The sequence below is a fragment of the Oryctolagus cuniculus genome, chromosome 2 (assembly GCF_051225735.1).
Source record: "Oryctolagus cuniculus isolate XC-2025 breed Fujian yellow rabbit chromosome 2, ASM5122573v1, whole genome shotgun sequence".
Lineage (NCBI taxonomy): Eukaryota > Metazoa > Chordata > Mammalia > Lagomorpha > Leporidae > Oryctolagus > Oryctolagus cuniculus.
In genome coordinates, this window is record NC_142868.1 from 122,158,541 (window position 1) to 122,184,078 (window position 25,538).

The 25,538-nt window shown below is 52.7% G+C and overlaps 2 protein-coding genes across 15 annotated transcripts in view; one reads left to right on the plus strand and one right to left on the minus strand.

The window, feature by feature from the left end:
* Nucleotides 1–259: 259 nt before the first annotated feature.
* Nucleotides 260–7,819, plus strand: SFTPB (surfactant protein B). 11 transcript variants are annotated; one of them, XM_070067883.2, is made up of 12 exons: nt 265–503; nt 958–1,050; nt 1,377–1,504; nt 1,726–1,797; nt 2,042–2,167; nt 2,375–2,512; nt 2,711–2,800; nt 4,899–5,013; nt 5,182–5,342; nt 6,145–6,225; nt 6,708–6,786; nt 7,184–7,396. In XM_070067883.2, exons 2-11 carry the CDS (start codon nt 981–983, stop codon nt 6,768–6,770), a joined length of 1,044 nt encoding a protein of 347 aa, XP_069923984.1. In that variant the 5' UTR covers nt 265–503; nt 958–980; the 3' UTR covers nt 6,771–6,786; nt 7,184–7,396.
* Nucleotides 7,820–8,266: 447 nt separating this feature from the next.
* The window catches only part of USP39 (ubiquitin specific peptidase 39), a 36,504-nt gene continuing 19,232 nt past the window's right edge, over nt 8,267–25,538 (minus strand). For 2 of the 4 annotated variants that reach the window (XM_089326178.1, XM_002709668.6), the window contains exons 8-13: nt 22,969–23,036; nt 22,302–22,490; nt 18,035–18,177; nt 13,600–13,735; nt 9,510–9,596; nt 8,267–8,730 (exon numbers count right to left, since the gene is read on the minus strand). In XM_089326178.1, coding sequence (XP_089182304.1) covers nt 8,683–8,730; nt 9,510–9,596; nt 13,600–13,735; nt 18,035–18,177; nt 22,302–22,490; nt 22,969–23,036 — 671 coding nt within the window. In that variant the 3' untranslated portion in view covers nt 8,267–8,682. The other 2 variants (XM_089326179.1, XM_089326180.1) reach the window with 2 other exon arrangements.

Below are 25,538 nucleotides of genomic sequence, written 5' to 3' on the forward strand. Positions count from 1 at the left end.
CTGTGTTTGTCAAACTGACAAGGGCTTGAGGCCAACAGAAACTATGTGAGTCCTGGACAATGACCTTGAGTGTGTCACTCAACCGCCTTGGGTGCAGCTGTTTTCATCGTGGTACTAATTCAAGAGCCCTGGAGTGCTTCCTGGAGATGGACACCTGTGAGCTTCCGCCAGGGAGAGAGTTCATGCAGCAACCAGATAAATTAACCTTGATCCTGGCCAGGGAGATGTCGGTGAGCTCACGCTCTCCTCCTCCACTCATGGGCAAGTCGGCTTAGAGCTTCTGCTCCAGTGTGCCCGCATGGTGGGGACCCCCTCTGAGAGCCACCGAAGCCACTCAGGACAGCTTCTCCTGAACTGCCAGCTGTGTGCCTGCCCTGGAGGGGCCCACTGAAGCCCGTCCCCCACACCCTCCATCCTCCTCTCTGACTCTTGGCTCACTTTGTTCCATGTAAACCCTCTTCTCACTAACCTATAGAACCAGAGGAATTTTTCTAGGAGAAAAGGTAAGAAGGGCTTGGAGGGTCCTGGGTTTGCCCTTCTGGTGCTTGCCCTGGGTCAAGAGCCAGGCAGGAAGCTCTTAGGGCCATTGCACAAGAGCAGAGGAGGACTTGGGAGGAGAGGGTGGCAGAGGGATCACCCTGGCCACCCCAGCCGTGCATCGGCTTCCCCTGCTCAGCCTGGAGAGGTGGGACGAGGTGTGGAGACCAAAAAGGGCCCCTGTTCAGAAGGATCCAGGAACCCAGGCCTGTGGGAGTCGGGGCAGGGACAAAGGGAAAGTGAAGTGGCCACCAGCCCAAATCAGGGGAGGAGGGCAGGAATGCCCCTGCTGGGAAGGGGCTGGTTCAAAACACCTGGAGGGCTCTCCAGGACAAAGGCAAACACTGAGGTCACCACTGCCCCCACAGAGCCCTGTTCCATGCTCCCGCCCCCAGCTATAAGATCCTCTGCCCCAAGCAGGACACCCAGGCTTTGGCGGCGTCATGGCCAAGTCACACCTGCCGCCGTGGCTGCTGCTGCTGCTGCTGCCCACACTCTGTGGCCCAGGCACTGGTGAGTCCCCCCAGCCCCTCTTCACCTCCCTCTCACCTGGGACAGGTGTGGAAGGACCATCATAGGGGTCTCCACCACTTACTGAGCACTGCCCCGTGCCAGGTATTGGCCTAGGTCTAGGCCTCATTCTTGGTTTAAAGACGAGGCAGTTGAGGCTGAGAGAGACTGCAGGTTCTGTCCAAGGCCACACAGTTGGTGGGTCCCCGAGCAGGTGGGACCCAGAACTGCATGACTCCAGCGTGTTCAGTCCCAGCAAAGGCTGGGTGAGGTTGGGGACCCAGATGTAGCCTCACCCTGACTAAGGCTGCCCTGGCCCCCAACTGCAGCTGTCTGGGCCACTTCACCCTTGGCCTGTGCTCAGGGCCCTGAGTTTTGGTGCCAAAGCCTGGAGCAAGCATTGCAGTGCAAAGCCCTGGGACACTGTCTACAGGAAGTCTGGGGACACGTGGGAGCCGTGAGTACCACCAACCATGCGTGGCAACAGGGGGTCTTTGATGGAGGGAATGGGATGGAATAAATGGTTGAGGTAGATTAGATAGGATGGATAGTATGGGATGGATGGCATGGGATGCCATGGGATGGTGGGCAGCCGCCTTGCCCTGGGAGAGCCCCACCCAGTCACTGGATTTGGGAGCATGACCCACTCACGTGTCCCCACCGTGGCCCTCTCCCCAGGATGACCTGTGCCAGGAGTGTCAGGACATCGTCAACATCCTAACCAAGATGACCAAGGAGGCCATTTTCCAGGTGATGAGGCCCAGATCCTGGAGGAAGCTTGGGGTTTGGGAGACGAGAGAGACAGACGAGAGCAAGGAGGCCGTCTCCTGTATGAGGAGGAGGCCTGGGACTAAGCTCAGCTGTGCGGCTGGAGACGGGCTTTCCCAAGGGGAAGGGGGCCAGTCTGCCCTGGGAGCTGCCCTGTGTCCAGGAACTCTGGGTGGGGGCAGGGCTCGGGCGGGCCAGGCTGACCACCCCCTCTCTATCCTCCCAGGACACCATACGGAAGTTTCTGGAGCATGAGTGCGACGTTCTTCCCTTGAAGCTGCTGGTGCCCCAGTGTCACCACGTGCTTGACGTCTACTTCCCCCTCACCATCACCTACTTCCAGAGCCAGATTGTGAGGGCCTGTGGACCTGCCTCCCACCTGCTTCTCCATGCACCCCATGGCCACCCCAGTGCTTGCACACACACACACCCTGCCCGGCCTGCTCCCTGCCATTCCACACCCGAAGTCATTGGCCCTCACTTCTGAGCCTTGGGCCAGCCTAGCGAGACGAGGGTTCTCTCCCTCCCCTAACTACCCCTCACCTGCTCTGTGCCCTAGAATGCAAAGGCCATCTGCCAGCACCTGGGCCTGTGCCAACCCGGGTCACCAGAGCCTCCGCTGGACCCTCTGCCTGACAAGCTGGTCCTCCCCACACTGCTGGGGGCCCTCCCAGCAAAGCCTGGGCCCCACACGCAGGTAAGGGAGCCCTCCAGGCAGTGAGGTGGGGACCGGGGAGCTAGGGCCACAGCTAAGGCCCAGGAACACTTGCACTCCAGAGGGCAAAAGCCAGGAGGCAGAGGAGAAGCTCCGGGCAGGAGGGAGAGAAAGGGGTGAGGGGCGGGAGGCAGAGCCCCAGGACAACTTCCGGCAGCACTCCGGGATCCTCCCCGCCAGGATCTGTCGGCGCAGCGGTTCCCCATCCCCCTGCCCTTGTGCTGGCTCTGCAGGACTCTCCTCAAGCGGATCCAGGCCATGATTCCCAAGGTGAGACATCCCCGGCTCCAATCCCAGCCCTGCCGGGGCCAGCTGGGGAGGGGGGAGCCGCCCCTACGCTGCTCAGGCCTGCAGGTGCCAGCTTAGAGTCCATAGGACAGCCAGGAAGCCCCTGCTGTGACAGGCACAAGGCCAAGGCGCCTCGGAAGAGGTGAGACCAGAGTCTCTGCGGACAAGTTGCTCTAATTCTCCCAAGGCAGGGATTCCCCAGAGGGACTCCCCCCTACCCCCGCCCCTGCAGCGTCCAATGTGGAGTTTTGCAGACCTGGAGTGGCCATGACCACTGGCCCCATCAGCCCACAGCCCTTCCCCGAGGGCACCCCACAGGCCACCTTGTCACTGAGGCTCCCAGTGTCCACCTGCGCGGGGACAGTGCTGAGTGCAGAGCACGGGACTCACTCGGGATGAGGCCATGGATGGCCGCAGAGGCGTAGGCTGTTGGGTCTGGGAGAGGTTCTGAGGAGGGCGTGGCTAAGCGTGAGGTGGGGGGGAGGACCTGCCCAAGGGAGAGTGGGCTGCCAGCCCACGGAGATGACTCTAAGCCCACTTCAGAAACGTGCAGCTGACGGCTTCCTGAGGGTCTCAGTCTCTCCCCCGCGGTGTGCAGAGAGGATCGGGCAGGTGGGAGGTGACAATGAAGGAAGTTTCTCACAACATCACTGCAGAAATCACAAGGAGAGGTGTTGGGCAGGGCTTGGAGCTAAGAAGGTGGGCTCCAGAGGCCCTAGAATGGACAGCCTCGGAGAGTGAGAATGAGAGGAATACCACTGATGCCTGTAGACCGAGGCTCTCCCGTGATGTGCCAGCTGAGATGGGTGAACTTGATAGGTTCAGGCAGAGAGCGTCTCTCCTGGCCACGTTAAGTTGGAGACGCCTGTGTGACACAGGAGCAGGAGGCTGAACACCAGGCTTTGGGGGACTCTGGGTGTCACTGGCTGTGGGCCAAATTGGAATCCAGGGGAAGGGGTGAGGCTGCAGAGAGACAGCAAATGGGCAGGGAGGGGGACCGGAAGTGGGCAGGCTGCACAGGCAGCTCAGACAAGCAGAGGAACCTGAGGGACTGCCCACCAGATGGGAGCCAGGAGGAAGCAAGTGCTTCAAAAACCAAGCGAGAGAGGACACCAACAGTGGATCTGGTGAGAGGGAGGGTGTCGGTGACCTTGAGACCTGTTCTGGAGGTGAGGTGGGGACAGGAGCCCCAGCAAAGAAAGGGAGAGGAAGGGGCCGGCACGAGTACTGACCACTCTTCCAGGAAGGTCCTCTGGGAAGGGTGGCAGAGGTGGGCGAGGCTTTTCCAGCCAGCGTCCTATGTAGATGGGGCTGGCCAGTGAGGCGGGGAGTTGTAAGGTGGAAGAGAGAAGGGGTGACGCAGGGCACACAGGTCCAGGCTGGCCTTTCGCAGAGGAAGGACAGCCCACCGTAGTCATCGCAGCTGGAGGGGAGACCCAGTGGGAGTTCGTGTCACCACACGTGTCCATCTGGAAGGTGCCATAGTCCAGAGAACACTTCCCTGAGCCCTGCTCTTACCCCAGCCCCCTGGCACTGGGGAACAGCAGGGGGCTTCAAGAGGGGCAGGTCAACGTCAACCTTGGCATGTAAATAAGGCAGGGGAGGGTAAGCCACAGGCTAACCACTCACCGCTCCCTGCCTTCAGCTCACAGGTTGTCTTTGCAATTGGGAAAGAGTGGGGAAACTGCAGGCTGCCCCAGGCAGGGGCTCCTAAAACCACACACCTGTTGGCTCTGAGCCAGAGAGGAGCTCTGAGCCTGGAGAGGGAAGATGCAGCTTCCCCGCCTCTCTGGGCTAGCCACAGTCTTGCAGCGAGTCTGTCTCCCTGCTGGCTCCTGCACACTCAGTGGCTACACGTCAGTCCCAAGTCCCCTAGACCCTCCGTCCTCAGCAACCTGGTGTGCAACTATCATCCCTCCTGAAGAGCAACAGGGGCCTTATGCCGAGCGCCCAGCACCAGAGCCTGCCCAAGGGAAGGTCCCACCCTGCCCTCTCTCTGCCCCCACCTCAGGGTGTGCTGGCCATGGCTGTGGCACAGGTGTGCCACGTGGTACCCCTGGTGGTGGGCGGTATCTGTCAGTGCCTGGCCGAACGCTACACTGTCATTCTGCTGGAGGTGCTACTGGGCCATGTGCTGCCCCAGCTGGTCTGTGGCCTTGTCCTCCGGTGCTCCAGCGTGGACAGCATTGGCCAAGGTGAGCCTACTGTCCGCTACCCCAGCCCACAGCCCATGGCTCACTTCCCCCCTTCCCTCCGTCCTGGCCCTGCACCACCCTCTCCTTCTCCAGTCCCCCTGCCATGTGGGGGGGGGGTGGCAGGAACCCCACACCTCTGCACAGCAGCCTTGACTGTTTCCTCTCCAGTCCCGCCCACTCTGGAAGCCCTGCCAGGGGAGTGGCTGCCGCAAGACCCAGAGTGCCGCCTTTGCATGTCTGTGACCACCCAGGCCAGGAACATCAGTGAGCAGACCAGGCCGCAGGCAGTGTACCACGCCTGCCTCAGCTCCCAGCTGGACAAGCAAGAGGTGAGGAGCAGGCACATGGGGGTCCTGGGACCCAGGGCCCATCCATGGTAGAGGGCTGAGCACAGGCAAAGTCAGAGACACCCAGCACGGGCCAGCCTAGAGCTCAGGCGGGCACACAGGACAGAGGTAACGGCTGTGACTTAGGGCAAAACCTGTTAAGAGGAGCCACTTCTGGACCTAGGGCTGTGGGCTCTGGGGGACTGGCAGGCCTCCCTCGTGAGCTCAGTGAGTGCCAGGGGACGGTGGTTAGGCCCAGTAAAGCCTTGCCAGAAGCCCCATGCTGTCCTCTCTCCAGTCTCCCCCCCCCTCAGAGTGTACTACCTGCAGTTGTGGCCCCAGGGTGCCACCTGGTGACCTTGCTGTGAGTGGCATCTGCCACTGTCTGGTGGATACCAGATGAGCGAGGCCAGACCCCTGGAGCCAGGAAAGGGCCTGCCTGGCCTTCTCTCCAAGCTCCTGTGCCCACCCCACCCTCCCTGCAATGTACCTTAGGACAAGCCCACCTGCAGAGTCCCAGGGGCTCGGCCAATGTCCAGAAGCAATGACAGGACGGTGATCTGAGGCAAGCTGCCTGCATCTCTGCGCAGAGGCAGCACCAGTGTGCCCAGATTTTCCTGCAGAAATCCCCCATTCTGGCCGGCTCCAGCTCGCAGAGGTTCTGCTTCCAGCCATGGTGGCTGAGGGCCAATGGCTGGAGCTACACCCAGAGCGAACAGGGAGGAGGAACAAGAAGGCAGGAGAGGCCAGGGCAGGGCCTCGGCCCCCACCCCTCAGCCTCCAGCAAGTCTGTGCCTCCCTCCAGTGTGAACAATTTGTGGAGCTGCACACGCCCCAGCTGCTGAGCCTGCTGTCCAGGGGTTGGGATGCCCGCGCAATCTGCCAGGTACTCGCCCGGCCCCACAGCTGGTCCTAGCACATCCCTGAACTCCCAGAGTCCCGCCATTTCCAGCCTGTGGTCCTCAGGGGCCCTGCTCTCCCAGGGGCAGGGGCGCGGTCTGGGAGGCGCTCCGTGTTCACATAGAAAAGGCTGTCTCCAAGTGGTAAGGAAGTCGCAACAGAAAGGGGAGGAGCAGTCTGGGAAGGGAGGGGCGGCCGAGTACAGTCTGATGCCTATTATGGAATGGGGCTGGGCTCGCTGACCAGGTATGCGGGCGCACAAGGGTCTTAGGGGGTGAATGCCCACCTCCTCCAACTGTGGCTCCAGCCTGTGTCTGTGAGGTCACTCCAAGAGCATCCACGGAGGCAGCAGGTGGACTGAGAGCTGTGCCTTCCGGGGCAGAGGGGGAGGGGGCTCTGTGGCCCCCTCAGAGCTGAAGTGGGGAGCAGAGATGCCCAGGCCAGGCCCTAATACCGCCCCTGTGGCAGGCCCTGGGGGCGTGTGTGGCCACGCTCAGCCCTCTCCAGTGCATCCAAAGCCCTCACTTCTGAGGACTCAGCTGTCCAGGTGAGTCCAGGCCCATGGTGGGGTGGGGGGTGGGCAGGTCTTGTTCTCAGGCTGCTCCATGCTCATCAGCTCCCTCCCCTGAGGGCCTCAGGCGCACCTTCAGGAGAACCCCTACCCATCCCCATGGCGGCCAGAGAACCCCCCAGAACAGGCCAGTCTCCCCTTCCCAGGTCCCAGGGCTCCCAGCCTTCTCTGCTGACACAAGATGGGCAGTGGGCTGACAAGGCAGGCCTGGGTGCTGGTCCCAAGTCTGCCCTCACTGGACCCTGGGTTCCTGGATGAGACACATGGCCCTACCCTGTCCTCACCCTGTTGAGCCGCAAAGCGGGAGCCAGGCCTGTAGTCTCCCCCCTGCCAGCTGCCCACGCGCGCCCTCCTCGCCACCCTTCTTCAAAAGGACCTTGCACTGGTGGATGCAAGACCCCAGTGTGTAGCCACAGCCCTGCCTCCACCTCGTCTGTCCCAGCCTGAATCACAGCCCAACACCAGAGCCACTTCTGTCCTGTCCGGCAAGCAGCAAGAGCCGTGTGCCCCACAGCAGGTCTGCAGAGAGACCCCACAGCCTTCACTCCAGCAGAGCCACACGAGGCTCCCACAGCCTCCCAGGGGCCAGGCTGACCAAATACTGCCTCCCCACCCCCACCCCCACCTCACTCCAGAGACTGGCTTTACCGCTACTTGCTCACAGTCTACGAAGTTCAAAATACAGAAGAGAGAGGCTGGTGCTGTGACCCAGCAGGTTGGGCCACCGCCTGCAGTGCCGGCATGCCATGTGGGCACCAGTTTGAGTTCCAGCTGCTCCACTCCTGATCCAGCTCCCTGCTAACGCGCCTGGGAAAGCAACAGAAGATGGTCCAAGTGTTTGGACCCCTGCCACCCATGTGGGAGATCCAGAAGAAGCTCCTGGCTCCTGGCTGGCCCAGCCCTGGCCATTGCAGCCATTTGGGGAGTGAACCAGCAGACGGAAGAGCTCAATCTCTAACTCTTACAAATAAATAAAATAAATCTTTAAAAAATAAATACATCAAGAGGACGTGCCGTAGTGGACTCCCTATCTGGACCTGCTTCAGGGGGTGCTGAGCCCACTCTTCCTCCAGGCAGCTCAGAGTCAGTGTCGGAGCCTGCTGGAGGCCCTTTCCACCTGACTTCCCATGGGCACTCTGCGCTGGGGCACGCACGGGCCTGGCTGAGACTCAGAAGTGCACTGACGTGAGCAGCTCCCTGCGTCTCCTTCCTTCCCCCCCACTGAGCCCCACGCAGCCTGAACTGCCCCCGGCGGCCACCAGCCAGCACGAATTCAGCACTTTGAGTCAGACGGTTTCCTACTCTGAGGCAAATGCAGCCACTCCCACCCAGACTGACAGGGAGAGACAGCACGATGTCCCCCAGGTGACAGACTGCAGGGCAGACAAGTGTAGATTAAAAGAAAATAAATCCTGCCCTTAGCCAGCTGCCTAAGAGGATATAAAACACAGCCTGGTTTAAAAACAGGAAAATATTTAATCCATTTCAAAAACACATCAGGAAATGAAGGGGGCACAGGAAAATAATCTACAGACAGAGGGGCTACAGGCTCCATGCTTACTCCCAGGATCTCGAGGCTCGATGTGTGGAGGAAGCTACCTGTCCTTCAGATACTCCCAGTCACTCAGAAATAAATTATATACATCTGCAAAGATCTGCCCTGCGGAAGTGGAAAGGCAGCTAGACAGGAAGGAGAAAGGCGCATCCATCTCCGTAAGTCGATCGAAGGCAGCTGGTGACAGCACAGAGCCTCCCCAGGTGGGCGGGCGGGCGGCTCTGATGCTCTGTGGCAGGCAGAGCCCACAGACGCGGGGCTGCCAGACCTGCCACTCCGGCTGAGATCAGCCACAGTGTCAGTGCTCTCGGCTCCCCTCAAGCCCCCTGCTGGTTGGTTTCATCATTATCGCGCCTCTTCCAAATCTGTAAGAAATGAAAACAGACACTGACCAGCTGGTCTAGGAGGCATTCAGTGAACAGATATTTATCAAAAACCTATGCTGTGCCAGGTAAGAGACAACCGTCACCCTGACCTATCTGCTGCACGCCTGCCAGAGGACCCCTCTCCTTCCATTTGCATTCTTCTACCCACCCTTTCTCTTCGTTTCCATTCCAAACGTCCTTTCTGAAAAAGCACACGTGGCCAAGTCTATAACCTCAGACGAAGCCACTGAGGAAACAGAAGTCTCCTCTTCTGCAAAGCTTTGGCTTTTCCTAGTCTCAGTCTGCCCGCTGTTACCAGGTACTAAGGCAGCTAGAAAAGAGGACTGTGCTTGCAGAGTTCTCAACTCAGTGAAGACCAGACAGCCCTCGGGCTGCGGCTGGCACCCCACGTGAGAGAATGGAGAAAACACTGTTGAGTCACAGAGAGAAGGGCTAACCTGCCCGGGGCCGTGGGCAACGCTTCAGGACGACTCCTGGCCGGCTTCCCTGTGGAGTCCAGGCCCTTCCTCCCTGACGGCAGACCGCACATCTGCAAAACTAACCTGCTCACAACCACCACCTCCTCTGCTCACTCATAGCCAGCCACGCTTCCCTGCTCTCCTCGTTTTCTGAAAATCTCTGTGTGACCTTTAGGCCATGTAATGCGGCCCCACCTCCCTCAGTACATCCGCTAAGCTCCCGGACTGCCACCGAGATTCTAGCTCAATCCCACCTCCTGCCTCGGCCCCCATCACCCCTCTCCCTGGGCTCACACCCACCTGAATGTAGGCCTCTGACAGGGTGATCATCTGGGGAAGGATGTCAGTCACCTGGAGGTCCTGTAATTCATACCACTTCCCAGTCCCCTGCAGAAAGTAGGAAGGGCCGGGTTAGCCTGCCCCTACAACCAAATGGCATAGAGGAAGGGATGATAGCTAAGAGGTAGAAAAAACAGAACAGTCACTGGACACTGTCCAGCAAGAGTCCCAGGAAGGAGCATGGTCTCGTCTGGGCTTGATTCAACTCGATTCAACTGTGTTGGTCATGGAAAACTCAGTTCTAGCCAATGATTCCATGAAGTGCAGTGGCGTTTCAACCACTTCTGTATGCTTTTAAGAAGTAGAGGGGGGTTGGCACTGTGGCGTAGCAGGTAAAGCCACCACCTGCAGTGCTGGCATCCCATATGGGAGCTGGTTCGAGTCCCGGCTGCTCCACTTCCGATCCAGCTCTCTGCTGTGGCCTGGGGAAGCAGCAGAAGATGGCCCAAGTCCTTGGGTCCCTGCACCCGCATGGGAGACCCGGAAGAAGCTCCTGGCTCCTGGCTTTGGATTGGCTCAGCTCCAGCCATTGTAGCCATTTGGGGAGTGAACCAGCGGATGTAAGACCTCTCTCCCTCTGCTTCTTTGTAACTCTGCCTTTCAAATCATTCAATCAAAAAATAAGTGCTGAAGGAAGTAAAAAAATGGGCCTGGCATTGTGGTATAATGGGTAAAGCCACTGATTACAATGCTGGCATCTCATATAGGTGCAAGTTTGAGTTCTGGCTGCTCCACTTCCGATCCAGTTCTCTGCTATGGCCTGGGAAAAGCAGTGGAGGATGGCCCAAGTGCCTGGGTCCCTGCTACCCACATGGGAGACCTAGAAGAAGCTCATAGCTTCACGCTGACCCAGCCCCAGCCATTGCAGCCATCTGGGGAATAAACCAGCAGACGGAAGATCTGTCTCTCCTCTGTAACTCTTTCAAATAAATAAACCTTAAAAAAATACTGAGGGGTAGGTGCTGTGGTATAAATTATGCCACCCTTGGGATACCCAAATCCCATATTAGAGCACCATTTCAAGTCCTGGCTACTCCATTTCCAACCCAGTTTCCTTCTTCTTCTTCTTTTTTTTTTTTTTTTTGACAGGCAGAGTTAGTGAGAGAGAGATAGAGAGAAAGGTCTTCCTTTGCCGTTGGTTCACCCTCCAATGGCCGCCGCGGCCAGCGCACTGCGGCCGGCGTACCGCGCTGATCCAATGGCAGGAGCCAGGTGCTTCTCCTGGTCTCCCATGCGGGTGCAGGACCCAAGCACTTGGGCCATCCTCCACTGCACTCCCTGGTCACAGCAGAGAGCTGGCCTGGAAGAGGGGCAACCGGGACAGAATCTGGCGCCCCAACCGGGACTAGAACCTGGTGTGGCGGCGCCACAAGGTGGAGGATTAGCCTAGTGAGCAGCGGCGCCGGCCCCCTGCTACTCTTTCAATCCAACTTCCTGTTAACACACCTGGGAGGGCAGCAGACAAACAGCACAAGTACTTGGGCCCCTGCTACCCATTTCAGCCCCGGCTGTTGAGGTCATTTGGGGAGTGAAGATCTTTCTTTCAAAGAAATAAATCTTTAAATAAAAGATAGTCCTCTCGGTCACTCTGCCTTTCAAACAGATGAAAACTACATTTATTATTTTGAAACAAAGAATTTAGGTGGACACTGAAGAGGAGAAAGAGGAAGGCCCCCTAATCCTCATGTAAGCCGTCTCCTTCCTACTCAGGAATGGCAGACCAGATATATTCACTGAGGAGGTGACCAGGGCCAACTACCAGAAGCTAGAAGTGTACACCCCCACCCTCCACACCCTCACCCCAGAGTGCAGCAGCAACAGGAGTCAGGAAAGTGTCCCAGTGACACTGCCTACCATACAAGAATGTGACCTCTGGCCTGTGAAACCAGAGCTGCAAATACAGCAAAGCCCACCTCTTTTCATGCTTCCACGAGCAAAGGGGATAAAGGTTTCTGGATTAAGGCAGAGGCACTGCTGACCACCCTCTTGTCTCACCCATCCAAACTTGTAGGAAATGCCAAGAACCAAAAATCAGTATTATAAAATATAGCTATTCCACGGAGCAGGTGTTTGGCACAGACGTCTATATCACATAATGGAATGCCTGGCTTGAGTTCCCAGCTACGCTGCTTCTGACCCAGGTTCTGGCTAATGTGCCTGGGAAGCAGCAGGTGATAGCACAAGTACTTAGCTCCTGCCACCCGTGTGGAGGCCCAGCCCTGACTGTTCCGGGCATCTGTGAACAGCAAATAGAAGATCTCTGTCTTTCAAAGAAAATAAAAATAAATAAAAATTGTAAATCAAATAAAATACAGGTAATTCCAGACATTCAGGATATTCCAAGAGCTGAGAATACAGAAAACAGAAACAAACCTCAGGATCACATAAGCAAGGACTGGTTAAGAACGTGGGCTTTGGAGCCAAGTATCTGGGTTAAAAGCCCAACTCTGACTGCAGATTAATCAAACTCTGGGGCTGCAGTTGTGGCGCAGCAGGTTAAGCCTGTTTGTTGACACTGGCAAAGGAGGGCTGGTTTGAGTCCCAGGCGTTCCGCTTATGATCCCTGCTAACACTCCTGGGAAGGCAGCAGATGCTTGCCCTGGTACTTGGGCCCCTGCTAACCATGTGGAAGACCCAGATGAAGTTCCTGGCTTCTGGCTTCAGCCTAGCCCAGCCCTGCTATGGCCATTTGCAGGAAATGAACCAGTGAATGGAAAATCTATCTCTTTCTTGCCCTCTGCCACTCTGCCTTTCAAATAAATAAACCTTAAAAAAAATAAATAAATAAACTCAAACTCTTGGCTGGTGCCGCGGCTCATTAGGCTAATCCTCTGCCTGCAGTGCCAGTACTCCGGGTTCTAGTCACTGTCGGGGCGCCAGATTCTGTCCCGGTTGCTCCTCTTCCAGTCCAGCTCTCTGCTGTGGCCCGGGAGGGCAGTGGAGGATGGCCCAAGTGCTCGGGCCCTGCACCCGCATGGGAGACCAGAAGGAAGCACCTGGCTCCTGGCTTCAGATTGGCGCTGCGCGCTGGCTGTGGCAGCCATTTGGGGGGTAAAGCAATGGAAGGAAGACCTTTCTCTCTATCTCTCTCTCACTAACTCTGCCTGTCAAAAAAAAAAAAAAGAAAAAGAAAAGGAAAAAAAAAAAAAAAAAAAACTCTGCACCTAGATGTCCTCATCTGTGATAAAGATGATACTAACACCCGCTGTAGAGGTCTGCAGGACAGAAATGAAATGCACATGAAGCACCTGGCATGCTTTCTTGCACACAGTAAAGCACCTGATAGCCAGAGCCAGCTATCATTAAATCCACTGTCCCATGAGAGACTAATAAAGAACAATCTGTGCTAGTCATCTGTGTGATACCCAAATAAACCTCAAGTACATGTTTTATCTGCTTTCAGCTCAAGACATTCACAAAATTTTTGAGCTCAAAGGGAACTGTAAATCAGTGCTTTGTAAACTTCAACTTCACACAAATGAGAGGCAGATCCTGTGAAAGTGCAGATTCTGATTCAGCAGGGTCAGAGGCCGTGACTGCATTTCTGACAAGCTCACAGGTTCTGCACACGCGTGACGGGAGGCCCCCACTTGGGGTAGTAAGCTTCTAGTCCAGGATGCAGCTCAGCCCTGGCTGCACATTCAAATCTCCTGGGGAACTGGAAACATCACAATGCCAGTTCCACCTCGGGATAACCTAATGCTGACTCTTAATTCTGCTGGCTGATTATTCTTTGTTGCAGGGACTGTCCTGAGCTCTGTAGGCTGTGTAGCAGCATCCCTGGCCTCTACCCCCGTTAAAAACCACTGCCCTAATGTCATCGGCCTGCACTGGAGCCCAGGCATGAGGATTTCAGAAAGTTCCCCAGGTGAGTCTAACACGCAGCCAGAACTCAGAACCACTGCCTTAAGCTAACCACTGACAGGTCAATCACTCGCAGAGCCCGACGACAAGGCCAAGCACAGGCAAACAGGAGGCGGCTGCCCTCTGACATGCCAAAGGAACACCGGTTTGGCCACTTGGTTCCACAAGCCAGTCAGCAGCCACTCACATGATGAAGCACATGGATCCGGTAGGAGCCCTCCGAGGGCTTGCCGTCGTGGACGATGTTGGCGATGAGGTCATAGGTGGTATTCTTGTGTACCGCCTGCACTTCTTCAGACAAGTATTCTCTCAGGTCCACATTTCTGGTGATGACAAAAATGAAACCAGAATATCAGACAAAGGTGAGGGGCTCCGGGATACTGTCCTACACAGACCAACCACAGAGCAGTGAAGCCCTACTTTAGGATCCTAGCTCCCATGCAGAGCCATGAACTCTAGGTTTTTTGGAATTCACAAAAGTTGCCAACAAGAATGACAGGCTCCATGAGGAAAGCACCTTTAAAAGCAGGCATCGTGATGTTGGGGATGGTGCTGTGGTGCAGCGGGTTAAAGCCCCAGTTTGCAGCACCAGCATCCCATATGGGTGCTGGTTCGAGTCCTGGCTGTTCCACTTCCAATCCAGCACCCTTCTAATGGACCTGGGAAAGCAGTGGAGGATGGCCCAAGTCCTTGGGCCCCTGCACCTATGTGGGAGACCCAGAAGAAGCTCCCGGCTTCAGATCAGCTCCACTCCATTTGGGGAGTGAACCAGCGGATGGAAGACCTCTCTCTGTCTCTACCTTCTCTGTAACTCTCATCAAATAAATATAAATAAATCTTAAAAAAAAAAAAAAAAAAAAAAAAAGAATTGTATGGCTATGTGCCATACAATTAAACAAACCAACAAAAAGCAGGCACCATGACACAGTGCTAAGCCTGTATCGGAGGAAAGGTTCAAATCCTGGCTACTCCACCTTTTGACCCAGTTCCTGCTAACGTAGCTGGGAAGCAGCAGACAATGGCTGAAGCACTTGGGTCCCTGCCACCCACACAGGAAGCCAGGATGGAGTTCCTGGCTCCTGGCTTCAGCCTGGCCCAGACCCAGTCTTTGCAGCACTTTATGGAATGAATCAGCAGATAGAAGATTTCTCTCTGTCACTGTGTCTTTCAAATATATATACACACATATATACATATATTTAAAGATTTATTTATTTATTTATTTGAAAGTCAGAGTTATAGAGAGAGAGAAGGAGAGGCAGAGAGAAAGAGAGGGAGAAAGAGAGAGAGAGAAGGAGAGGAAGAGAGAGAGAGAGGGAGAAAGAGGTCTCCCTTCTGCTGGTTCACTCCCCAATTAGCCACAAAGGCCGGTGCTGCGCCGAATCAAAGCCAGGAGTCAGGAGCTTCTTCTGGGGCTCCCATGCAGGTGCAGGGGCCCAGGGACTTGGGCCATCTTCTACTGCTATCCCAGGCCATAGCAGAGAGCTGGATCAGAAGAGGAGCAGCTGGGTCTCGAACCGGTATCCATATGGGATGCTGATGCTTCAGGCCAGGGCTTTAACCTGCTGCCCCACACGCCGGCCCTCTATATACATTTTTTTAAAAGCATGTCTATGGGATGGGAGGGCGGTGTTTGGCCTAGTGGTGAAAACACCCAATATGAAGTATCTGCATTTGATACCCATCTCTCACTTCCTAACTCCAGCTTCCTACTAACACATATGCTGGCAGGCAACAATGATAGCTCAAGGGGCTGGATTCGTGCTATCCATGTGGAAGACATGGACTGAATTCCTGGCTTTGGCCTGTCGCAGCACCAGCCATTATAGAACATTTAGGGAATGAACCAGCAGATGGGAGCTCACTCTCTCTCTGCCTCTTAGCGAGATGGACAGACAGATAGACATAGATGGAGCTTGTCTGGGAGTCAAAGTGCAGGCCCTGGACTCACTCCAACATGAACTGGAACCCTGGCTCTGTTTTAGAGTTGAGCATAAGCAGGTTATGCAACCCAAGTCTCTTCTAAGAGAATGAGAGTCACTGTGTCTGCTGAGACACAGTGCTGATTAAGTGAGGCTAACTGGTGGAAACTGTCTCACCCCGTCCTACTTGGGAATTCAGTCAGCATCTGGTCTTTGGCCTTAGGTTACCAGCGCCTGAACACTATGAGGAGGGATACCTTATGTCACTACTGTAACGATCTCAGTATGATAAACCAGGCAGACCATTCAGATTTATTTATTTTTTGAGATCTCGCTTCCTTGTTTTTCTTTTAGTCAAGGAAGTAGCAAATATTTAAATAACATAAATGTACCCAAGGAAGCTTAAGCACAACAGGGGAATTTATTCAGGGTTTTCAGACTAGGAAACAGATCTGGAACCAAACAGTGCAAAAGAAACAGGATCCTGTTCTGATTTCTATGTGTTGGAGGTAGATATTTGATGTGATGCACACTGTTCCATATGTAACAATGAAGTTTCAATGAATATTCACTGTAAAAGATAATTCTGTTCTGCATCCTAAGACATCCACACGAGCTCAAAATAGCCACCCCTGCTCGTAGGCTGCTCTGGCATTTCTCATGCTCTCTTGCCCTCCGCAGGAAGAGCAGCTGTCTGGATCTGTCTCACTGAGCCCCACACAAGTCTTCAGAAGCATTTATACTCGAAAATTCATAACCGAGCCAGAACTGTCTGGCCAGAGAGGATGAGTACATGTTTAGTCACTTGGTTTCAGAAAACAGGCAACGGAGTAACTGTGTTCATTTCTCAACCAGAACAGTACATTTTAGAGGATGACTATGTAGATCAGAGTGAATCTTTAAACAAGACCTCAAAAAATCCTATCTGCAAATCATTACAGGGCACGTAGCCACCCTAAATGTGATAAATCAGACTGAAAAATGAAGAATTATAAGGGTCCTTTTCAAGTAAGGACATCTGGACAATCTAGAAACATGCAACTCTGAAAGTATTACAGAGCATGAAGTAATAAACCGCAGGTTTCCAGAATTTGCCACACAGTTTGATATTCTCTGAAAGGCTAACTAGTTAAGAGTTAACTTTTTCTTTTTCAATTTGTTTGAGAGGTAGAGACAGATACTAGTTCATTCCCTAAATGCCTGCAATGGCCAGGACATGGCCAGGCATCAAAGCTAGGGGCCAGGAACTCAATCTAGGTCTGCTATGAAGTAGCAGGAATCAAATTGCTTGAGTCATCCCCATTGCTCCCTGGGTTCTGTATCAGGAGGGAGCTGGAGCCAGGGGCCAGGAGTTGAACCCATGTACACTAATGTGGGATTTGAGTGTTCCAACCAGCTTCTTAACTACCAGGCCAAATGCCTACCCTCACTGTCCTCTTCTTAACTTCTCCAAAGCAAGCTTTCTGAAGGACAAACTACTGAAATGAAAGTTACCAAAAAGCCAAATACAACTGGTAGGGAAACAGTCACAGCCCAAGCCCAGAAGTAAAGAACCTAGTGGGGTAAGACAATTTCCGCAGTGACTGAGTAGCAACTGCCATGCGTACCACAGCCCTGCTGCCTCTGAAACCGCCTGGAGCCAACAGCCCACAGGGCTGGCTCTGTGGCACAGCAGGTTAAGCCACTATGTGCAATGCCAGCATCCTGTATCAGAGTGCCAGTTCAAGTCCCAGCTGCTCTGCTTCCAATCCAGCTTCCTGCTAATGTGCCTTGGAAGGCAGCAGCTAATGCCCCCCACCACACATACACATATACATATAAGGACTGCTCCTTCCTACCAGGAACAGCTAATGGCACACTGGCGCGCGCACACACACACAGACACACACACACACTGTTCCTCCCTACCAGGAACAGACATGGTTGCCCTGTGGCAATCCACAAGGGGCCAGCTCTGAAAAGCCTGACTCAGTCTTTCAAAGTAAGTACCTCTGTGGTCCCTCTCGGAGCAGAGAGCTAGCCACCATGCCCCCCATTCCACTCTACTTGTCATACTAACAAGATGCTAGTGAAGAACAGACAGGTATGGGAAAAGAGAAAAAATAAATTCTCCTTAAGCCCTCATTACAGACTTCCTCTTGTCACCCCTTACAGCCATCATGGAATCTGGAAGTAAAACTGTTCTACCTGGAAGCACCCTGCAGGCTCAGCTAGTCCAGGCCTTTCATGTCATCCAAGAGAGAACACATGCAGAAAACACGCAAATGACCAACCCGAGGTCCCACCACTAGGACACCCCTTAACTCAGGCCTCTTAATGGTAGACAACCACTCTCTTTAACACTGCACACAACTCAGAACTGGAACTATTTTCAAAGGAGAAAACTAGTAGTCCTGGTACAGTTGAGGGAGCTGTGAAATCAAAGGGGACAGCGGGATAAAGAAAAGAGGAATTAAGCATTTGTCCACTATAACTTCCAAACTACTTTGTGAAATTCCAAAAAAGACTAAAAAATAAAAGTTTTCAAAAAAATGTCTATCTTTAGAGTTCCTGAGATATGTATACTTCCAAAAAAACCTTAACTGATGTAGTGTAACTAGGCTCTATGCCTTATCAACCCCAACTACAACAATTAATAGTGGTGTAGAAAGAAAGCCAAGCTCACTGCCCTGAAGAGCGAGAAAGCAGGACATGACTCACGTAATAGGGAAGTTGACGATCGTTGGATTCTTCTCCACAAAGAAGTTGTTCTTCGTGAATCTCTTGATACAAAAGATGAGATATGGAGGCAGCTTGGTGAGCTGGAAGCGCTTCAGAAAATTCTCCTTGTAAGTCTTATATTCCTAGAAATAGAAAAGAAAAATTATCAAATTAGTGCTGGAGTTTAATAGTATCAAAATAGGTACTGAAGCAGGAGAATAAGTTGTTGAATATAATTTTGCTTCACACCTAGAATTCAGAAGACACCTGGCCCCAGAAACCACAAATGAGGCTTAGAATCAGTACTCTGGCTAATGCTGATTAAAAGACTTCAACTGGGGCTGGTGTTACAGCGTAGCAGGTAAAGCTATCACTTGAGATGCTAGCATCCCATCTGGGTGCCAGTTCGAGTGCTGGCTCCTCCATTTTCAGCTTCCTATGGGAAAAGCAGTGCTAGATGGCCCAACCACATGGAAGACCCCTGGATGAAGCGCCCGGCTCTTGGCTCCAGCCTGGTCCAGCTCTGGCTGTTGGGGCCATTTGGAGAGTAAATTAGCAGATGGAAGATCCAATTCTGCCTTTCAAATAAATAAATTAAAAAAAAAAAAAAAAAAAAACTTCAACTGGAGTAGTGCAGCAGGCTAAGATGCAGCTTGAGACTACATCCCATAACAGAGTGGCAGTTTGAGTCTCAGACGCTCCAATTCAGATCCTGCTTCTTGCTAATGTGCCTAGGAAGACAGCAGAAGATGGTCCAAATACCTGGGCCTCTGCCACCCATGGTGGGAGCCTTTAGCAGAGTTCTGGGATCTCAGCTTTGTCCTGGACAGGTTCCAGCCAATGCAGCCATTTGGAGAGTGAACCAATGAACAAAGATTGATCTGTCTGTCCTTCCCCTCTGTTACTCTTTCAAATAAACAGAAAAAAACTTAAAAAAAAAAAAATAAGTTATTTCAACTGTGGAATGTGAGGGTCAATTTCTACAAGGAAAACAAAAACTAAGCAGGAAGGGCCGGCGCCGCGGCTCACTAGGCTAATCCTCCGCCTAGCGGCGCCGGCACACCGGGTTCTAGTCCCGGTCGGGGCGCCGGATTCTGTCCCGGCTGCCCCTCTTCCAGGCCAGCTCTCTGCTGTGGCCAGGGAGTGCAGTGGAGGATGGCCCAGGTGCTTGGGCCCTGCACCCCATGGGAGACCAGGAGAAGCACCTGGCTCCTGGCTCCTGCCATCGGATCAGCACGGTGCGCCGGCCGCAGTGCACCGGCCGCGGCGGCCATTGGAGGGTGAACCAATGGCAAAGGAAGACCTTTCTCTCTGTCTCTCTCTCTCGCTATCCACTCTGCCTGTCAAAAAAAAAAAAAAAAAACTAAGCAGGAAGAGGATTTATTAAAAGCTACAGAATTCAAACCACACAAGGCTCACTTAATTAAAACTAAGGAGAAACATCCTTTCACAGCAGTGAGGATCCTGTCATCAGAGTATCCCAGCACTCCTTCCTTCTCAAAGGATCCAAAGGGCCAAATGCCGTCTGACACGCTGCATTTACTGAGGGCCTCCCAGTAAACAAGGAGGTGGGCTGAGAAGGACCCAGGGTATATGGCCAGACGCAAGGGCTTAACAGTGGTGAACAAGAGTTTATCCTTCCTTAACCTAAATTCTTATTCCTAGTAAAAACAGACAGGAGTGAAAAACTAATCAAACCCGACAGAAAATACCAGTGACGGCATCTTTCTCTGGAGCAGATAGGCTGCAGAGGGAACAACAGACCCCTCTCCAGATCCCAAAGTTTCCCAGGGAAACATTTTAATTTGAAATTAGGATATGCATACTCCAAAACTATGTGGAAGATAACCTCATAAAATATCAAGCAAAAAGTCCAATTCTGGGGCTGGCACTATAGGGTAGCAGGTAAAGCCTCCACCTGCAATGCCAGCATCCCATATGAGCACCGGTTCAAGTACTGCCTGCTCTACTTCTGATCCAGCTCTCTGCTATGACCTGGGAAAGCAGTAGAAGATGGCCCAAGTCCTTGGGCCCCTACACCCATGTGGGAGACCTGGAAGATGCTCATGGCTCCTGGCTCCAGATTGGCCCAGCTCCAGCCGTTGTGGCCATTTGGGGAAAAAAGCCAGTAGATAGAAGAATCCTCCCTCCCTCCCTCCCTCCCTCCCTCTCTCTCTCTCTCCCTCTCTTTCTCTCTAACTCTGCCTTTTGAATAAATAAATAAATCTTGGGGGAAAAAAAGGTTAAAAAAAAATCCAGGGCAAAAAACATCTGTGGCAAAGTAGGTTAAGCATCTGCCTGCGGCACTGGCATCCTGTATGGGCACCGCCTAGAGCCTGGCTGCTCCACTTCCAATCCCACTCCCTGCTGATGGCCTGGGAAAGCAGTGGAAAATGGCCCAAGCGCTTGGGCCCCTTCATCTGCATGGGAGACCCAGAAGTTCTTGGCTCCTAGCTCAGATCTGCCCAGCTCTGGCCGTTACAGCCATTTGGGGAGTGAACCAGCCACTTCTAACATGACAAGGTCCACAGGCCTGCTTACCAGAAAAACTAGGGGAAATTATTAAATGGCCATAGCAATCAAAGAAAAATGTACTAATAAAATGTTTTTGAGTAAATATTTTTTAAAAAGTTTTACTTTTCAATTTTCTGAACAGCTACTAAAATAAAATCTAGTAAGTTGGTAAGAAAAGCAGGAGTCAGTGGTATCTGACAGAAGGCCTCATTCTTCCAGCTGTCAGACAGAAACTCCAGAGGTACATGGGGCTGCCTCTCCCCATGGACTGTCCCCTGCTTCAGGGACGTCCAGATCAGCAACCGTGGGCAAGTGCCGGCCCTGAGCAAGACAAGGCACTTCAATGTGTTCAATGTCACCCAGGCTGCTGATACCAAAAAGCAGTTCCAAGAACTCTGAGACTGGATGACCACTCACTGCCCAAAATGAAAAAAAGGTTATTTTAAAATTCAAAATAAATAACTAAAGGCGGGGAATTAAAATAAGAAATCAAGAAACAGCTAACTAAGCAGATAAAAAGAAACCTTTAACTTGATAAAGAGCAGTATTACAGTAAGAACACATTATTTCATTTTATTATGTTTTAATTCTATTTCACTTTTTTAAAAGATTTATTTATGTATTTGAAAGACACAGTTACAGAGAGAAAGAAGAGGGAAGAGAGAGAGATCTTCCATCTGCTGGTTTACCCCTCAAATGGCCACAATGGCCAGGGCTGTGCCAGGCCAAAGCCAGGAACCAGGAGCTTCTTCCAGATCTCCCACATGGGCGCAGAGGCCCAGGTACTTGGGTCATCTTCTGCTGCTTTCCCAGGCACATTAGCACGGAGCTGCATCAGAAGTGGAGTAGCTGGGACTCGAACCGGCACCCATGTGGGATGCCAGCACTGCAGGCCATGGCTTTATCCACTGCTGGCCCCTATTTTTTCACTTTAATATTAACTTTGTAACATTTTTTAGAAGACAGGTGTTTTTCCTACTTTTCTCAGTTTCTACTGTCTTAACTACCCTTCCTTTCTCTATGCTACCCAGAGGCAGCAGAAAGCTTAAAGGGATGTATGCAGACACTTCAAAAAGTTCATGGAAAATCTGAAATGAAAAGTGAGTTTCTTACGGTACAAAAAAAAAAAAATTTTTTTTTAAGATTTATTTATTTGAAAATCAGAGTTACACAGAGAGAGAAGGAGAGACAGAGCAGCAGAGTGGCAGAGAGAGAGAGAGAGAGAGAGGTCTTCCATCCGCTGATTCACACCCCAGTTGGCCGCATCAGCCGGAGCTGCGCCAATCCAAAGCCAGGAACCAGGAGCCTCCTCCAGGTCTCCCATGTGGGAGCAGGGGCCCAAGGATTTGGGCCATCTTCTACTGCTTTCCCAGGTCATAGCAGAGAGCTGGATCAGAAGTGGAGCAGCCGGGACTCGAACCAGCACCCATATGGGATGCCAGCACTGCAGGCAGTGGCTTTACCCACTATGCCACAGCGCCGGCCCCACAAAAAATTTTGAAATTGATGGGTAGTCTGTGCATAACACATTTCCATGAACTTTCTGAACAACCCTTGTAAGAAAAGGACAGGAGGGACACTTAAGTTAAGAGCTGGGGTTGACCAGCTGGAAACACCAGGTGGTCTAGGAGGCTTCATAAAGATGATATACTTTATAACAGATATAACTTTATCACACACATGTGGTAACTCCCAAGGCCAAAAAAAAATGATGAACGGTTTTATTAGCAGGGCCGAAGCGCGAATGGCCTACCTTCTCAGTGATGCCGTTGAACTTGGCCAGGATGTTGAAGAGCGGCACCTGAGGGATAATGAGCTGCTCCTTCTCATCCTTGTAGAGGGGGGCAGTGGGAAGGTCGAGCGTCAGGTACATGAATGTGGACTCTACCATCGTCTCCTGGTACTCATCATTATGCAGCAGCTGCTCTTTCTCCTCAGCTGGCTGAAGGTGGGTGAGAAGAAAGGAGGGGAGGCTGTGAGCAGCTCTGAGCCATGAGCCAACGGAGGGAAACAATGCGGCTGCTGCCCTGACACTTTCCCCTCAGCCAACTGCAAGGAAGAGAGGTGCCCCAGCGACTGGGCAGCTTTGCATACTGCAGCACCACCTGAGGACTAACTCGGGAACCAAAGGGTTTCCTTCTGAGAGATTTTGCTACCTAAAAACCTCTCAGAGTATCTAGAAAGCTTAGCTGAGATTCCTGAAAAAAATACACTAGCACCACTTGGTGGCCATCAAACCAGCAGCCCACGCCCAACCACAAACACCCAGCATGCAGTGTGCTGGCACGTGGCAGGCTCTGCAGAGCCTGCTCGGGGTCGGGGTTGGGGAGGAGGCTTGCCAGTTCTCTAAGCATCTCTCTGGCTCCCCTAAGTCCTCTCAGACACCATAAACCAGTCCAAACCAGATTCAATCCACTCACCAGATCAGGATGGGGAAGCTTTTTGGTAAAGATCCGCATGGACCCCTGGAAAACATCAGTCACAATAGCTGCACAAACAGAAAGCAAAATACAGGTCTGTGAGGTTGGAAAGCAAATCACAAATATCTTTCCAACTCCTGAATCTCTGAAATAAACCACCATCTTCTAGTACAAGATCCAAACTCTCACTAAACACGGGTTTCTCTCTGTAACATACACCATCAGTTACTTTTATTTTATTTATTTTATTTTTTTTATTTTTTTTTATTTTTTTGACAGGCAGAGGACAGTGAGAGAGAGAGACAGAGAGAAAGGTCTTCCTTTTGCTGTTGGTTCACCCTCCAATGGCTGCCGCGGCCGGCGCACTGCAGCAGGTGCACCACGCCAATCTGATGGCAGGAGCCAGGTACTTCTCCTGGTCTCCCATGGGGTGCAGGGCCCAAGCACTTGGGCCATCCTCCACTGCACTCCCTGGCCACAGCAGAGAGCTGGCCTGGAAGAGGGGCAACCGGGACAGAATCCGGCGCCCTGACCGGGACTAGAACCCGGTGTGCCAGCGCCGCAAGGCGGAGGATTAGCCTAGTGAGCCGCAGCGTCGGCCACCATCAGTTACTTTTACAATTATTTGTGTAAATAACTATTTCATGTCTCCTTCACAACACAGGGCCTGGCCAATAAGACAAAGAGTAAGTACGTTTGACGTGAATGATTTATAGAGCCTGGACATACAGGGATCACAAAAAATTCACAAGCAAAAGAAGGTATAGTCAAGGAACTTCCCATAACCACATGCCAAGGGAGCCAAAGAAAAACGACAGACTTGGAGATGGACCAAAAGGCAAATGAAGCATTGAGACAGAAAGCACAATCATGTTCTAGAATCCTGCCAGGACTCAGGTTCAGAGAACTCACAGGGTAAGCACAGGTTGAAAACACCTGCTGGAGGCGGCAGAGTCATTTAACAGAAAGAGCCCCAGGCCACAGCCCCACATTAAGCTACCATCAAGGCCACTGGAACACAGAAGACATGAGGGGCTGGCATGGTGGTACAGCTGGTTAAGCTGCTGCCTGCAATGCTGCCATTCCATATGGGAAGGAGTTCGAGTGCCAGCTGCTCCACTTCTGATCCAGCTCCTGTGGGGAGCAACTCAGACTAGACTAAGTTATTGGAATTAAGACTTATTCTATGCATCTGCTCTCCCACAATATGACGCTGAGAAGGGAGAAACAGCTTCTACACAGCTGCCTCCAGTTCAACCAATAAGCAGCAGGACCTGCTCCTGATTGGAGGAGAGCAGCGTACTCGGCGTGTGGGTAGCAGAGTTGGGATTGGTGGAAGAGGACTATAAAGGAGGAGAGAGACAACATGCACCAGGAACATCTAAGGGGAACATCTATCTGAAGGAACACCTGTGCAGCCCCGGAGAGAGCCGGCCGGCGGTGTGCCGCTCCCCTGCAGAAGTGGGGAAAGTGGCTAGGGGGAACCGCCCTTCCACGGAGGTGGAAGGGTCGGTAACCAACCCGGGAAGAACCAGCAGCTAACCCGGGGAGGGCCGAGCAGACGAAAGAACAGCACAGGGTCCTGTGTCGTTCCTCCACGAAGACGGGGAGCGATAGCTCCCTGCTAATGAACCTGGGAAAGCAGCAGGTGGCCCAAGTACTTGGGCCCCTGCCACCCATGTGGGTGATGTAGATGAAGCTTCTGGCTTCTCACTCCTGGCTTTGGCCTGACCCAGCCCTAGCCATTGTGGCCATTTGGGGAAGGAACGAGTGGATGAAGATCTCTCTGTCTCTCCTTCTAACTAACTCTGCCTTTCAAAACAAAAATAAACAAATCATAGACTAGGAGTTTACAACACACTGTCCAGCCCCATAGCTTGAAAATGGGTCAGGATTTAGGCCGGCGCCGCGGCTCACTAGGCTAATCCTCCACCTTGTGGCGCTGGCACACCAGGTTCTAGTCCCGGTCGGGGCGCCAGATTCTGTCCCGGTTGCCCCTCTTCCAGGCCAGCTCTCTGCTGTGGCCAGGGAGTGCAGTGGAGGATGGCCCAGGTGCTTGGGCCCTGCACCCCATGGGAGACCAGGAGAAGTATCTGGCTCCTGCCATCAGATTGGCGCGCTGCGCCGGCCACAGCGCGCCAGCCGTGGTGGCCATTGGAGGGTGAACCAATGGCAAAAGGAAGACCTTTCTCCCTCTCTCTCTCACTGTCCATTCTGCCTGTCAAAAAAAAAAAAAAAAAAAAAGAGAAAATTTGTCAGGATTTCTAGGGCACAATTTCATTTGTTTTTAGTTTTGACACACAATTGTACATATTTATGGGGTACACCATAATACCTCAATACACATACACAATGTATACTATCACATCAGGGTGACGGGCATATCCATTACCTCAAACACTTAGCATTTCTTTGGAAATACTCAAAACCCTCTGCTAGTTATTTTGCAATATACAATGCAATGCTCTCAACCTGTTACTCTACCAGGCTAGAGAACATTAAAAGTTACTATTCATATCCAATGATATCCCTGTGTGTACTAACATCCTCTCTCCACCCTCCTGACCTCT

Bases quoted from the DNA above. Each gene is read 5' to 3' on its own strand.
- SFTPB (XM_089324386.1), top strand. From the start codon at position 981: ATGGCCAAGTCACACCTGCCGCCGTGGCTGCTGCTGCTGCTGCTGCCC. The intron at 1,505-1,725 runs GTGAGTACCACC...CCCTCTCCCCAG, and splicing joins TCTGGGGACACGTGGGAGCC to GATGACCTGTGCCAGGAGTG. The intron at 2,513-2,710 runs GTAAGGGAGCCC...CCTCCCCGCCAG, and splicing joins AGCCTGGGCCCCACACGCAG to GATCTGTCGGCGCAGCGGTT.